Below are 15,758 nucleotides of genomic sequence, written 5' to 3'. Positions count from 1 at the left end.
TGTAATAAAATTATCTTGAACACAGGAATTTAATAGCTCGCAGCCAGGCTGGAGAAATCACCACCCAGGCACAAACATTATGACCCTGATTTTGTTTATTTGTCTAAATACAGTATGTTTGGGGCAGAACATAAATTAAAAATACTGTTTTTTAAATAAGAACATAAAAGCAGGAAATACAGTCAATTATAAAAAGAGCAAAGGCACTGAAAATACCTTTACAATAGTGATAAATTTGGTCTTGAATGTACTATAACAGGAAAAAGACTTTTTTGATACAAGGGTGCCTCAGTTTATTTCCCTTTTTATACTGTGCAACTTATCAAGTTCCCTTTTAAACTTCAAAATTTTTGTTCCTTGAAGAAAATAGAGAAGGTGCTTCTATATATAGTAAGCCATAAATCAGTATAACCACACAGAGTAAAGTACAGCTGCCAATACATGTAATAGAAAATAGTTTCTTCTTCTAAACACACTCATCGTACTTCACTTTACAAAACAGAATATTTGATAGACTTACTGACTCATAACAGCAAAATTAGTTAGGACTAAATATAAAAAGGTACATTGAATTACATGACCATTTCCAGACTTATCGAAGCATCATTACTGAGCCATTCTTCAGCTAAATAATGCTTCGACTTTTCTGCTTACATTAGGTTCTTTTTTGTTTCACTTCTATTTACAGCTTTACATTACAAACAAAAATCTGACTTTTTCAGACTAAAATATAAAAATGAAAGACCCACACTGATGGCTTTGTTCTTTTTACATGTGCTCATCCGGATTAATGAAGCGTTATCTCCAGTAGGAGCATCAGATTCTCTAACACGACTCTGTGGTTGACTGAGCCCACCTCTGAAGAAACCCACTCCAGGTGGTTCTCAGAGCAAACTCAAGCAAACACTCACAGCATTTACCAAAGACAGTGACGGCATTTTTCTTTCTGTTTTTAACCTCCAGTCATTTTGAACAGGTTTTTCTTTGTCACTGGTCCATTTCCCGTCATGATGGCATGGAGAGGACCTCAGAGTTCAACCTGTATTTCACTGTATTTCCTGAGAGTACTAACAGAACAGAGCGGTTGTAGACCTGCAGGACAGCAGTAAACACGCACACATCCTTCAGTTTCACACAGCTTTCTTTGCTTCTGTCTGGGACGTCTGTTCGATGGGGCAAGGCAGCCAGATGGACTCCCAGGCTTTATGACAAACAGACATGGATTCCCTGTCTGGCTGTCATCTTTATCCGTTAAACACTCGATGCCAGGGCTCCAGTCAGAGCAAAAGGAAGTCCTGACTTGTGTTGCTTTACAGTTCTGGGTTCCCTCTATTTTTGGGGGTGGAGGGAGGGGTTTTTTGTATCCCCCCTTCTCTTTGTCAGCTGCTCTTTTTTCCAGGACAGGCAGATACACAATGACACATCCATCAGAGGGTGTGATGGAAACATGGCAGACTGTTATGGAAGTGAATAAAAAGAGACCACTGAACGGAAGTTATTTTGTTCCACACTGTGACAAACGTCTATGAGGAATGTGTTTAAGGAAGAGACAGTGACGAGGGGAAATAAAATCTGGAAAAAATGTTAAACATTAAATACATCACAGCTCGACAAGTATACGGTTTTGTAAAGATGCTGACTCCCAGTTGTACTCTCGTGAGTGCTGTCTCTTTCAAACCTGTGATTAGATTAAAAGATGAACTCAAATGTGAGGACGGAATAGAAGCTTTGAGTTTAACATCACATACAAATGCAACATTTTCAAGTTGAAAGTCATCTTTCATTTAGCACCGTGTTGTTTGATTTACAAGTAAAATACTGCTGAAGGACACACCTCAAGGTTTCACTCTCAAGTTTACCCACAAAGTGTAAAGATAATTATTGTGATCAACATACTGCTTACTTTTAATTTTGAATAGGCTACAGCACAGACAACAGTAACTCTGTTCTGCATCGATGGCCTCTAAAACCATGGTAATTTGCTCCAGTTGTGTTAATTGGCTCATTCTCTGTCCGAATGACTGTCCTCTTGGCTCATATTGGTTATTTCGAAATGGACACACTCTCTAACATGGCAGGAAGCCATGAGTGCTCAGCCCTCAGCATGTCAGGACCCTGATTTTACATCCATTCCCTTCTTGTTCTCGTTCTGGTGAATTTTAAGCTCAGCAATGCGCCTTTCACACAGGCGTGGTCCTGCGGTTCACCCCGTCCTTTAAATCATTTGGGAAACAGTTATGGACCTGGAGGAACTCGGCGCTGCTCTCGTGCTCGGGACTGTACGTGTTTTCTGTCACACTGTCTCTTGCCAGGGCGTACATGGACAGCTCGTCCAGGGGCCCGCTGGAGGATGGCGCCCCCTTCAGACCGACCACCGGCGAGTTCTCCCTGGAGGCCTCTGTGGAGTGAGAGCTGGCGTGTGACGTCCGCCGACGGTAGCGGAAGCTCGGTATCCTTGAATATGGAGACGAAGAAGAGAGCGAACGGATAAACTCGCGCCGTGCCTTCCAGCGGACTTCCTTGTTCTTCTCGATGTAGATGTTGATGACAAGAACGGCCACTGTCTCAGCCACGATGAAGGAGAGGGCGCCAAAGTAGAAAGACCATCCGTAGGAGTAAGTGTACTTCTTGTCATCGTCACGTTTGTCGCTGGGGTCTCCAGCATTGCTGGAGATGTAGACAATGATGCCAATTATGTTGCTAAGACCTGATAAATAGGAAAGAAATAAAGAGAAATGTGATATTCTGTAAAAGACGCAAGAAAAATCATTCATCCACAGCCTTTCTAGTAAGAGCAATCAAACTCATGAACACACACTGTGCAAAGTCATTCGTCAGCCAAAGATTGCAGGCTTTCATAACTTCTTGAGCCTTTAATGACAAATTTCCTCATCGCCCACACGTGAGTTGTGTGAAAGGACGTTCTGACCTTCTTCTGGGAAGAAACAAGGTTGTCTTTATGATTGCACCTTTGATTAAGTACAGCGTGGGATCATGAGTGCCACATCAAGCTGCCTTCTTCATTAGAAACCCCAGCCCACATGAGTGCTCCTTGCTGGGAGCATGTATGTGTCATCCATCTCACCTGCAGCTACAAAAAGTATGCCCGCACTGAGGAGGACGTTGTTTGTCTTGTTGTTGACCCGGCCCACACCGACACACATGCCCCCAAGCATCAACAAGGTGGTACTGAGGATGGGGAACACGCTGGAGGCACGAACTATACCTGCAGAAAGACAGAAAAGGACTCACTCAAGATCGCTTTTCCAGGTTAGACTATAAAGAGTCTCTTTAGCATCAGTGACCACAACAAAATAATGCATCATTCAACACACTGTAGTTTGTATATTAATTAAGCAGCACAGTTTAACATCTATTCAGTCCCACCACTTTTCCACCATCACTTGTGGCTAATTTTGAGAACTCTATTATCATTTATTCTTTGAAGCATTGTTGTGACAAAGCTTTGCTAATCAGCTGTGGGTTGCAACAAGAGCACTCACTGACTATCACCACTCAACAAATGAGTCACCATTTTACCTATTCAAGGATGGCTGAACCTATTCAGCTGTGTAGTCTTTCATTAGAAAGTGCTTTCATTTATTTCAGCTAATGAAATAAATGAAACTTGAATTTCTTCCAAATTCTGGTAAGTCCTCTTGTTCTTCGTTGTGTATTAAGCAGATACTGAATCAGCTGTCTTTAGGAAGAAGGTTCTCTGATAAACAAATATTTGTTGCATATCTACAAAATGGCCATAGAGGGAAAAATAAAGTTTCTCGCCCGTGTTTTATTATATTGGGTGTGTGAAACAATTTGATTGCATCTTTATTATTGCCATTATTATTATTGCCTTCTGCCATGAAAGGCTGGCAATCATCTAACCACCTATGCCTGTGTATGACTGTTTGCCTGTCTGTAAGCAAAATATCTCACAAACTACTGGGAAAAAAATTAGGACAGAAAATAATCGATTGACGATTATTTCACTTGTTTCTCCAGTAGATGAGGTTTAAATTAATGCTACCTGTCCTTCCAGATCAGCTTCTCCTTATTTACATTTATTGGAGAGTAAATGAATAATAACAGGAAAAGAATAGCAGTGAGTGCATCATAAAATAATTATTTAATATGTTTTATAGCTGGTTCTATGCTTGATCTATAAATGTAAATATATGATAAAATAGTAATGTACCATTTGTATTTTAGAAGAATTATGAAATTACTGATTGTGTTTTTGGGGGTGGTCATGTAATAATGAAAACAGCCAAACTTCCTTCAAAGCATATATAACATTCACCTTGCATATGTGCAATAATAAAGTAAAACATTGTTTTATTTATTAGAAACTCAAACTGTATCATGTGTTCTGTGTAATAAACACAAATCTGTGTCTTTTTCACCTCTGCAACCATATGTGCACTCTTCACAGATTCAATGAACATTCAATTAGCAAAGGACCATTTTTTAAAGCAAGGCTGATTCAGTTTTTGTCTAAAAGATAAAAAGACCTCTCAGACTTTGGACAAAATCCAAACCTACCTCATTAGAAGGACCAAATGAAAGGAGGAATTGAAGGTTGAATTGTATTTCATGTGCTCAGTTTGGAAAAACATTTCCTCAGAAAGTTTTGTTTTTCTGTCTAGGGGAAATAAATACCATCAATTTAAATAAACAATTTTGAGAGCCCTTTAAAGTTGTTTTCTTAACGTTTTTAGGTTAAGATTTAATTATTTTAATTTTAGTTTTTTGTGTGTGTGTCTATGTAGATGGGGCTTTTCAATCTAAAGGCTGCCATGTTTTAAAGGTGGGAACTTTTGCTTTTATTCTGCAACCTTCATCAGTCAGTATAAAAATATTAATTGTTTGTGGAGTTTTCATTCAGTATAAGAACAATGAAGGCATTTAGATGACTGGTTTGCCCTTAACAATGCCAGATAAAAAAAATAAATAAAAGTGAGTGGGCAACACTTACGTAGAAGATACTCTGAGCTGTCTGTGTCGTAATCGTTGTCATCAGGGAAATGGTTGATCCTGTAACAGCTGCCTTGATTGATTCCTACAACACAAACACACAAATAAATAGAACGAGTATCTTAGATAATAGTGAAAACTTAAAGCAATAAATCTGAAAATGAATGTTGTATGAGGAAATAACTAAATATTGTGTATACTAAGAGACTGCATCCACTGAAATAAGATGCACCCAAGTCTTGTCTTCGATAAAGAAGCTTTGGGAGTCACATCTGAGATTATTTTTGTTTTAAAGGTGTTGTAAAAAAATACAGGCTGGACCAGGATATGTAGGGATATGTGCAGAAGTGAACAATACTTATGTGACTCTTTCATAATGCCTGTTAAAGCCTTAGGAATTGTTTTTTTAAATTGCTGTATTGGTAATAAAGGTCTTAAAAACAAGGAATTCTTCTATCCAAATTCTGCAAAATCCCTGTTTCAAGAGCCTCTGCACCTAAACTCTTGATTATAACACAAGTGGTGTTCAGGGAGGAGGTTTAGCTGATAGTGAATCGGCTGAGTCTCAGGTAAGCTTTGCTTGATTTAATCTCTGTAGGCAACAAAAGACTTTATCAGTTTAAAAAAATGAGCAATCCCTTTTTCATTTCTGTCTTTAAAAGCCTTTGTGGATTAAAACTGACCCCTTCTACAAAAGCCAACATTCCATTAACACAATGCTGGCAGATATCTGTCAAGTCCATTTTCCAGGTGCCTAAAGGTGAGCTGCATAGCCGTGATTGTCTGTGGCACAGCTTTTAAGGGCAGACTTGTTTTCATTAACTGGGTCTGCTGCCTAATAAGGGACATCAAATTAATTAGTGTCAAATCAGTTGATGGAAATGGAGCACACGTTTCTGTGTCTAGTCACTGATGGGGGAAAAAAGGCTTTGTGCTATTTTAGGCAGCAATGTGAGACTTTGTGCCTAGTTAAAAAAATACATATGGCTCACATGGTTAGATAACGAAAACACAGACACCTTTTGAGTTCTGTTAATTACTGTGCAAACACCAAATCATGCTGTGGGGCTCATAGCAGATTTAATATGTTGGTATGTGTTTTCTCTGCTAACTAAAACTAAAAGGTGATTTTATGCATTTTAAACTGCAAAGAAACCCACACTTCACTCTGCAAACAAATGCTACTGTTATTTGTCACTACATTTTCTGTCCTTGTCTGACTAACTTGTCTGACACCTCTGTCTCACTCCAGATGTGTATGTGTATGTGTGTGTGTTTGTTCTTGTCTTTGCTCCCTCATGGGGACCATGTATTATTATTAACCTCCTTGAGACCTTGTGTCTTATAGGAACCGAAACCCTGTTGTAATTTTTTGCAGCCTTGTTTAAAATAGGGTTGAGATGTGAATGAAGGTTAGAGGAAAGGCTTAAGATAGGCTGTTGAAAATTAATAAAAGTAATGTCTTACAAGAATACTAGCAAGTTTAGCTATGTGTAAAAAGGAGATGGAGATTTGGAGAATAGAAGAAATATTGTACCTGAATGGAAATTTGATTATAAGTGAATGCCTTGAGACTGTGAGGGAAGAAAGTAAAACAAAGCAGAGGCATAAAGGGCAAAGAAATGATGGAGAACAGACAATTATTTTAAACAAAGTGTCAGTCAGTGTTGGAGGGCAGCAAATTAACACAAGAAAAAAAAAACTGGGACTGTACAAAGAGCATCGAGGGGTAAAATGTCAATCGTACAAATAAGGTCAAAAGAAAGTTGTAGAAATTATTGCAGGTGACAAACTAAAAAGCACTTTTCAAGAAATGCTGTGTATGAATAAGACAAAATATGACAAAAAGGGAACTAATGTGGCACAGTTAACACATCACAAAAATAAATCCTGTTCTTTAGGTTTGACTAGAGTTTGTCTCCCCTGTGTTAAGCATCTCTTGCTCTCCTCCATGGCAACCACTGTTAGTCTTTAATAAGCTCATTTACATAAACACTCTCCAAGGACGCTTTTGACATTTTCATTTTATTCTGATACCCATTTAATAAAAGACTGCACCTTTTCGGCACAACCACTTTCCCTACATAGATCTATCAACAACACCAAGGTGTACATGACAGTAATGTACACAAATGGGTGTACAGCCATCACAACAGTGGCTATACTATCAACAGACTGACTCTCATTACCATTTTCTACTTAACAGAGTTCAGCCAATAGTCAATAAGGCAGCAGCCAAAGCAAAATATGGTAGTAGATGTGTTCTTAGGTCTTTAAAGTGGACATTTGGGACGGCTGACTGTGCGTACCTTTTTGTGCAGAAAGACAAAAAATGCTGTTTCATCTTCTAGCTCAGGTTGGTGAAGAAGAAGAAGGATCCCTATTCAGCTAGTTTTATTTTGTGTTACTAAAAAATATATTTTATTAAAGCACAAAAGCAAAGTTTTTATCAAAATGTCTTGTATGCTTGGCTTTATGAAACAGTACGACTTTATTTTGATTTTGTGTTACAACAAATGAATACAAATAAAAAGCAAATGGCCACAAAAATAGCACATTTTAGGGATGTAATTTAAACATCAGACCAAAACGTATATAAATCTGTTTAGATACTGGTTCCTTTATGATTGCATTGTTAGTTTGTTTTTTTTATGAGCAGGACTGAAGAGTGAAGAAGAGAACAGAAGGAGCAGAGGAGATGAAGAGTGTAACAGACAGATGGGACATCACAAGATCTGAACAGGTGAGGAAGTGGAGGGTATCAAACAGATAAGTCACTGAATTAGCACAATTTGCTACAGTTCGAAAATAACCCCATGCACAAGACGAGCAGAAATTCTGAGATGTTTTTATAAATTTAAATAATTTACTAAATTGATACAAAAACTAATTCACCCTTTATTGTCATTTATGTTAAAGCAAGAGTTTCTTCCAAGTGTTTTACAACTTAAGTATGACGTTAAAGAAAAAGTTGAATGAGAACCTAAATTGTACTCAGTTCGTTTTAGTTTATGTTGTTAAATTCATCTTATGTTAAAAACTGCAACAACTTCTTTTGATTATTTTATTTTTAAATATTTCAAAACTGTCATGTAAAAGTCCAAAACATTGTGGGCTGTGCTAAGCCTGAGTGTTTCAACATCCTAACATCCTGGTAGTGTCTCATCATCTCATCTTTTGCTCATTCTGGGATCTCTTGGAGTTCAGAAGTAACAGTAAGTTTGATGCCCCCACTACCCTGCTTTCACGCCTCAGTGGCTCTACGAACAGATTGACAAATAAACCAATCAACACTGACATTTAAATTGTATTTTACCCAAACTGCACAGCCTCTTGAGGGCAATACACAGTCATTAATGCTACACATGACAGCTTGAAAAGAGCAAAAGCATCATTTCTGCTTTACTTTTACTTTTATCCTTGCTTCCTGTGGACTTCCAATGGAGAGAGCCTAAACACTGATGAGGAAGAGCACTCTGAGGTTTACAGCAAGCTGGATGATGGGGTTTATAAAGCTGTAACTGAGGCTTGATATCAAATGCAGACATGCACGAACAACTGGCTTAGCAACACATACATTTATTACTGTGGAAGCCTGGGCAGCATATAAAAGCTTCTGTGTAGTCAAACAAACTGCTCCAATGTTTTTCCCCCTTTCAGTCCAAGTGAGGATGAGAGAAAAGCAATTTGGCAAAGACATCAGTGATTCAGTGTTGATATGACTGACAGTTGGTTAATTAAATTGTCACCAGGCTGCAATTTCTTCAAACACAGCTTGAGTTTGACTGTGCATGTTGTTGGAAGAAAACTGAGATCTATTGCCACATGTAAGCTGTTTGGAAGGTTGTTGTGCACAGTCACTTAAAAGTGCACATGGACAACTGATTCACAATGTGATATGAGAGAGAGAGGATTTTATGCATGAGTGTAGAGTAAAAATAAGTGGCATTTCAGTCCAAAGTGGGATTGTTTCAAAAATAATTTTGTTACGTACGTAATTATTTCCAGTTGCAATCTAGTTTTTGCAAAAGGTTTTTTGTGTATGTAATAACATTCCCATGAAAATAATTCAGCCAATTCAGATTATTTTTTCTTATTTAAGTCCAAAACAATATCAGCATAAAAGGAACCAAAATGTTAAATTATTGTTTTCTGTGATGTTGGCTCAAAAAGCAATCGTTAAAACAATTAACAGACACAAAAATTGCTACTACTTGCAAACATGGAAAATATTTTTTATTTGAAAAAAAAAACTTTCAGATATATTGCTTTTCTTTCTTGAAGAGTTGGACTTTCCTATGCATACAACTCTAATATGTCAATATGTCTCAGGTCAAGTTTTCTTATTGCAAAGACCTAACTCTGTTCACAGAAAACAAAATTTGTCATTTAGTTTCTTGAATCGCATGTCATTTAGTATTTAATTAATAAAAACACAGATGAAAAAAGACTTGATAATACAGTATATTGCCATTATGTTTTACTGTAACATATTTACTAAAATACCAACTGATTTGCAAATACCAAACAAAATTGTTGCATATGATTTAAAAAAAATAACTGAGCAGTGACTTGGAAATTATGAGACTTTACAAACAAGCAATAAAGAACTTTAGCAGGAAGAGACCTTCAGCAAATCCAGCAGCCACCATCTTGTTGTCTGTTATTAAAGACAAATCTTGTAAGACCTTAACTGTCTGTTTAAACAGTCCATGTCAAGGAAATGCCATTTGAGTAACCTATATGTTTCAGTGTTCAAACAGATAAATATATATTTTTTAATGTACAAAACAGGAACACCTCATGTAATAATCTCTCTCAAAAAGCCAACTGAACACCGTTCTTCTCCAGAAAGACAACAGATTGGTCAAATTTAGCTCTCTTTATTTGCTTTAACCTGAAGGCAGACATTATGCAAATGTGCTTCATGGTAATGTGTTAGAGTTTAAAAAAGAAGAAGAATTTAGGCTATATTAAGGTGTCTCAGCCAGAAAAGGAGCCTCTAAGGTGCTAAAGATTAGTCCCTTTGATAGGGTCTTTGTATCTTTGCAAATCTTTTACATACCCAAAGAAATAAACAACAAAAAGCTAACACACTACAGCAAACACAAACCATCCCCCTCCTTTTATAAGTAGACAGCAGTAGCTACAAAGTTCCTTTTGTTGATCCCAAAATCAACTCATAATGCAAATATTGTTGAGAGGTTATATTTAGATAATTACAACAGGTATTGACTAAATTAAATTTTTGCTTTTATACATCTCTGTTCAATTAAAAAATACTAATAATCTTAATAGATATAAAGAAAATTCTGCCTGAAGAATGAGAAGTTATGAGGCAAAATATCCCCATATGTAAAAAAGCATAAAACTAAATTGTTGCTTTTATTTTCTTCTTTTACATTGTTTTCCAAAATTGTTTTAATTTGTTCTGTTTTTCTGTGACGTTATATGCTCATACAAGCACACTCTTTTTATCTAGTTAAATTTATTAAATTACTTTCTTTATCAACATCTAACAGACACATCCTCTTGTAACTGTCAGACAGGAAAATATGACTCTGATTATTCTTCACTATTTTCATTTCCAGGCAGTGAAAAACGGATATTGTAATGGTAGTTTCATGCAGGGCATTTTTATTTTATTTTTAGCTCTTGCTACCTTTAAAAACTGGGAAAAACAGCAGAAAAAGGCATGACGCAGATACTGATTAAAATGGAGGCATTGAACCTTTTACAGAGATGAAAAAAGAGCAGTCACATCATGGGAGCGAAAAGGATGAAGTGATCGAGGTGGATGTTGAGGCCTGCTGATTAATTAGAGCCCCCGCATGGCTTTTCCATGGATACGTTTTAATTACAGATTGCATGGTGAAAATAACAAAGTGACCCCCAACACTTCCACCCCGGCACCCGCTAATGTAAACTAACAGCTCCTCACAGACACACACATCTGCTGACCCCCCCAAGAAAAACAGCTGGCTCTTGACTCACCCCGAACCACTGCCAGCTGAGACATTTACTGTAAGTATGATCCTGCTAATTGGATTGTTGAATATTAGATTATTCAAATCCTTGCAGTGCATTAAATGTATTGTAGTAACACGCATCAAGTGCACTTTGTGGGTGTTGACCTCACAATAATAATGTTGGAAAACAAACACTAAATTTAAAAAACTGAAGCGTTGCTATGAAATGCAATAGAAAAGGTGCTGACTTCACCTAAAAATGTCTGATTTTACAGCTTCCTTTCTACTCCCTGATTGTCCCTTGGCCTGCTGAAGAAAAGTCAATGCCATGTCAGAGTGGTGCACTGAATACATTCATTATTGGTTCATTGAAAGTGAAAAAGGGGCTAAAGGGGTGCTGAGCAGCTGCTCTGTGTCTTACAGCAATGTGTTGTCACAGAGAGACGTGTAGTTGCTGTAGTACATTCAGCAAAACTGGGTGATGTTTTCCCCAGCAGCTACGATGCACACAGAGCCATCTCCGTCAGTAACCCGGTGTGTTTGTCACCATGGCCAGAGGGGTGGATGTGTCTGTGAAAGGAAGTGGGGAGGGGGAGTCTTCCTTTGCTTGTCTTTTCCTCTACACTTATGGGTCTCCATGACAACTGAGCCACCTCGCAGCGGCTTATAGTTTTGGGCAAAAAACATAGAAGTGAAACTATCTTATCACAACACACCAGGATACTCATCACATCCGTCCACCTTCGCCACAGGACAAGCCCGGCACTGTTCCATCTCTGACAGTGCCTTTGTGTCTCTCTGTAGGTGGGCTTTGATGGCACAGCAAATGGGAAACTTAATGCTAACTGACTAACCCACAAAAAAACAAACACCAAAATAGGCTGATCTAACATAGATTTTACACATGCAATGAAGAGATTTCCTGGAAAGCCAAATGTTCTTTTTGTTTTTGTGCCCAAAACATTCAGCTCTTTCAAAGGTACAGTTCAAAACTTTTGAATTAGGATCCTGTGGGAACAATTATTATCTGACACTTTGGACAAATAGACTTTAATTGTGACCAGAGTGAGTCCAAGTGGAGCCAAAATCAAAGTGGACTGCTGCCATCTTAAAACAACTCCAGTCTCAGAGATTTCACAGTGGTTCCTGTGAACACTGTTTAATCAACCAGTGGCACCCAAACATTTTATAAGGAGTAGCCCCTCAGACAATACTAAGCTATCCAAGTAACATCTGTTGAGACAGACATTAAAAACTGTAGTACAACCTTATACTCATATCTGAAACAAACACTGGCCAAACCATAACCTTATGTGATGGTTCAATGTATTTGTTGCTGAGAACATACACTCTGCCCCACAGCAAATGAATTCATAGTTGGTATAACTTGATTCAAATTTTAAAATTCTGGTTTTCTTGTGGTTCCTAGAGTTTCTAAACGTAGAATGGGAGGCACAGCTTTCGGTTTTCAGATTTCTTTCTTGAGGAACCAGCTTCCAGTTTCTGTCCGTGAGGCTGACACCCTGTCTACTTTTAAGACTAGGCTTAAGACTTTCTTCATTTATAAATCCTATACTCAGGGTTGACTTTGGTTTCCTGAACCATCCCTTAGTTGTGCTGTTATAGGCTTAGACTGCTGGAGGGTATACTAACCACATTTTCTCTCTGTCTTTACTTCTTCCACTCTCCATATTTGTACAATTATTACTGTCTTTCCTATCTTCTTATGGATGACCGCTCAAACTGAGCCTGATTCTGCCAGAGGTTAAAAGGGAGTCATTCCTTTCCACTGTCACCAATGTGCTGCTCAGGATGGTGGAAGTAAAGAGTCAGCAATCTGCTCACTTCCTAAGATAAATGAAGTTTTATTAAGAGGCATTTCATATTGAATCTGGATCTGAATTGGATTTATGATTGGGACTTGTCTTTTTCTTCTTTTGCCCTGAGATGACTTTTGTTGCAAATTGGCACAATAAAAAAAAACTGAATTGAACTTAATTTAAATTATCTTTGTTTTGGACCTTTAGTTGGTGGGAGGTGATATAGAGCCGTGAATGCCAAGGTTGATGTGTGTCATGAAACACCACATAGGGGTCCTTGGATAATCTGCAGATATCTACTTGTACTTAATAATGATTGCTTATTTCATATTAGCACTCTAGTTGTTGCAAAGAATAAAAACAAGTCATAAAATTATAGGAAATTATGTTGTTGTTGTTGTTGAAACTGTTTGTGTTGTCATTATGTCCTTCCCTAATGGGATTATTAGCTTAGTTTATATATTTAAAGTGACAATAGACCACAGTCTGAGAAATATGGTAATAAACCTTCAATTTCAAACTAAACAATTATTCCAGCAGAACTATTTTGATAGTCCTGCAGATTGTAACGGAAGCTAGATGCTCCTGCCACTGTTTGCTCTTGCAAATACCCATAATTCTATGTAAATAACCATGTAATGCAAAGCAGACAGTGATTTAAAGGTTTAAACAGTGTGTGCATAAACAGTTGTGTAGTTTTTGACATTAGAGTTGTTTTCAGATGGTGGCAATCCAGTTTGAGGAGGAGCGGAGAGGAGGTCGACACTCGGACTAGCTGTTAGCTCATCAGTCTGGTCAGATTTAAACTTTATTCCTTAAACTGAAGTTGTTCAAAGAGCTATCCACCACAGGTAAGATATTAACTATTTATAACCTTTTAAGGAGCATGAGCAAAAGAAAAGGCAAATGTTTGGGCATCAGATAATACAAAGAGAGAGGGGGGGGGGGGTGCCCAGGACAGAAAATGAATAGATTTTTCCAGGTGATGTGCTTCCATTTTATTTTGCTTAAGAAATAACTGTCACATCATGGCAGCTCCACCTCACCTCTGGATGCTGGTTTGTTTAGGATGGAAACATTTCATAAATGTTCCTGCCTGAGATTATTGACATCCTTCAGTTTGTTTAGTGGCATACAGCTACAGCTTATTTCTTCCAGATTAAAGTTAAAACTTGTGTTTGTTCAAACTGAAATACATATTAAAAACACAACACATGGGATTGTCTATACTCAGCTGTTTTTAGGAATATAATATTTGTAAAAAAAATAAATCGTTAAGTCCAATGTGTTTTATTTATTGTTAGTCTCCTAATTTGAATTATTTATTTTGCTTCAGTGTACATGTTAATTATCCTAAATCGTTCCTATAAATCTGTGCGTCATGGCAGATGTTGGTGCCATGGACAGATCCACCCAGTCACAGCGGCTCTCTCATTGATAGCTGAGGCGAGAAGTCAAGGGGTGGTCGGAAGGAAGATTGGTCAATGAGAGTCTGTCTGCCTCGGAAAAAAGACGTCACTGCCAGCGCACCTCCTATTCAAACACCCAGAACCGGTAAATTACTCAAAAACACGCGCACACACACACACACAAAGGAAAAATACTAAATAGGGTAAAAGAAAATGCTAATAGGATGTTCAAATCAATCTATTCGTTTTGTTCTTTTTTATCGGACATGACGTGAACTCAGAATCATCTATTTTTAAATCACCGGCATGTTTCCATAGCAATTTCATGGATGTTGCCAAGCAACAGCATCAGATACAATAAAGACATGAATGAAAGTCGACTAATAAGCGCGCACATTTCCTGGGAGCGACGCTGGCTCCGGAGTGAATGGGTTCAGACGCGCCGGCTTGGCATCAAAAGCTTCGGCAGAATTTCCGGGTCAGCTTCAACAATAATTTGTAATAGCTGGCAAATATCTGTATCCTCCAGTTCAACCAACCTATAGGCTTTGTCATATTGCTCATATATGTTCTAAAAGTTGTTCCATCCATCTCCAGTTAAAAACATTTGGCGTGCGTAAAGGACGCGCGCCCTTTGTGCGCTCAGACGATTGTGCGCAAGTGGTTCCAACATAAAATAAAGCTGTCCAGTGTGTGTTTCACTGTAAAGAAACACAGATATTAGCGGGATTCAAATGGTAGAAACGATTTACCTTCAATACAGCAGATTCTCCACAGCCCGGAGTGGGTGAGATCTCCCTTCTTAGTTTTGAGCTGAGTCTGGGTCTCGTCCGTCGTGGCATTGGTGCTGTTACAAATGTACGCCCGTGAGTAGAGCCAGTAGTCCGTGCCGATGGCGATGGTCATCAGGCTGAAGGCGGCGAAAGCCCCCACTGTGGCCAACAGCGTTTGAACCCCGCGGTCACACCAAGCCATGGCGCTTCATACTACAAGTCCACACCGGTCCGAACACGCACGCAGCCGGAGCGCGTCAGGGCGCGGAGCCTCTGCTCATACCTGGCCACGCTGTCAGCTTCTGCCGTGGCGAAACACAACCCAGCGGAAACAGGGAGGGAGCTGCTGCTAGACACGTTCACCTGATGTTCAGTTTGCCGTGAAAAGAACACCAGTTGTGTCCCCACTCCTCCTGATGCTCCATCTGAAGCGCGCCGGAGAGCCTGGCAGCAACACCCAAACACCTCAACCCTCCTTCATTATAGTTTCTCCTCCTTTAGCTTTCTCTCACAGCACTTTTTTTTTGTCTCTCTGTTCCAACGCAGACTGAGTCCCTGTCAAAAATCCCGACGAGCGCTACGTAAACCACTCCTAAGTGAGACCCCACCCTCATCAAATCTAACCAATGGACGGGATGTGCGTTAAAACGGTTAAATAAAAGCTCAGGGTGGAATTGGAATAGGACAGAGCTGAAATGAGGAATAAACATGTGAGACATCTCCCAGGCTCGAAAACTCGGAGTCACACAGCTGTCACTGCCTGGGGAGGGGTCGAGGAAGAGGAGGAGGAGGTGGGGAGGGGGGGGGGGGGGG

The 15,758-nt window shown here is 38.8% G+C and overlaps 1 protein-coding gene across 1 annotated transcript; it reads right to left on the bottom strand.

Annotated features, from left to right (window-relative positions):
* Positions 1-67: 67 nt before the first annotated feature.
* LOC108239183 (voltage-dependent calcium channel gamma-4 subunit-like) lies at positions 68-15,147 on the bottom strand. Its single transcript, XM_017421753.3, has 4 exons — positions 14,925-15,147; positions 4,976-5,059; positions 3,086-3,226; positions 68-2,707 (listed from the first exon to the last, which is right to left on the bottom strand). The coding sequence occupies exons 1-4, from the start codon at positions 15,145-15,147 to the stop codon at positions 2,181-2,183; spliced, it is 975 nt and encodes a 324-aa protein (XP_017277242.1). The 3' UTR covers positions 68-2,180.
* Between the last annotated feature and the right edge of the window lie 611 nt (positions 15,148-15,758).

Source organism: Kryptolebias marmoratus, linkage group LG12 (genome assembly GCF_001649575.2).
Source record: "Kryptolebias marmoratus isolate JLee-2015 linkage group LG12, ASM164957v2, whole genome shotgun sequence".
NCBI classification, from domain to species: domain Eukaryota; kingdom Metazoa; phylum Chordata; class Actinopteri; order Cyprinodontiformes; family Rivulidae; genus Kryptolebias; species Kryptolebias marmoratus.
Note: the sequence above shows the minus strand (reverse complement) of the source record. Positions and strands in the feature narration are given on the sequence as shown.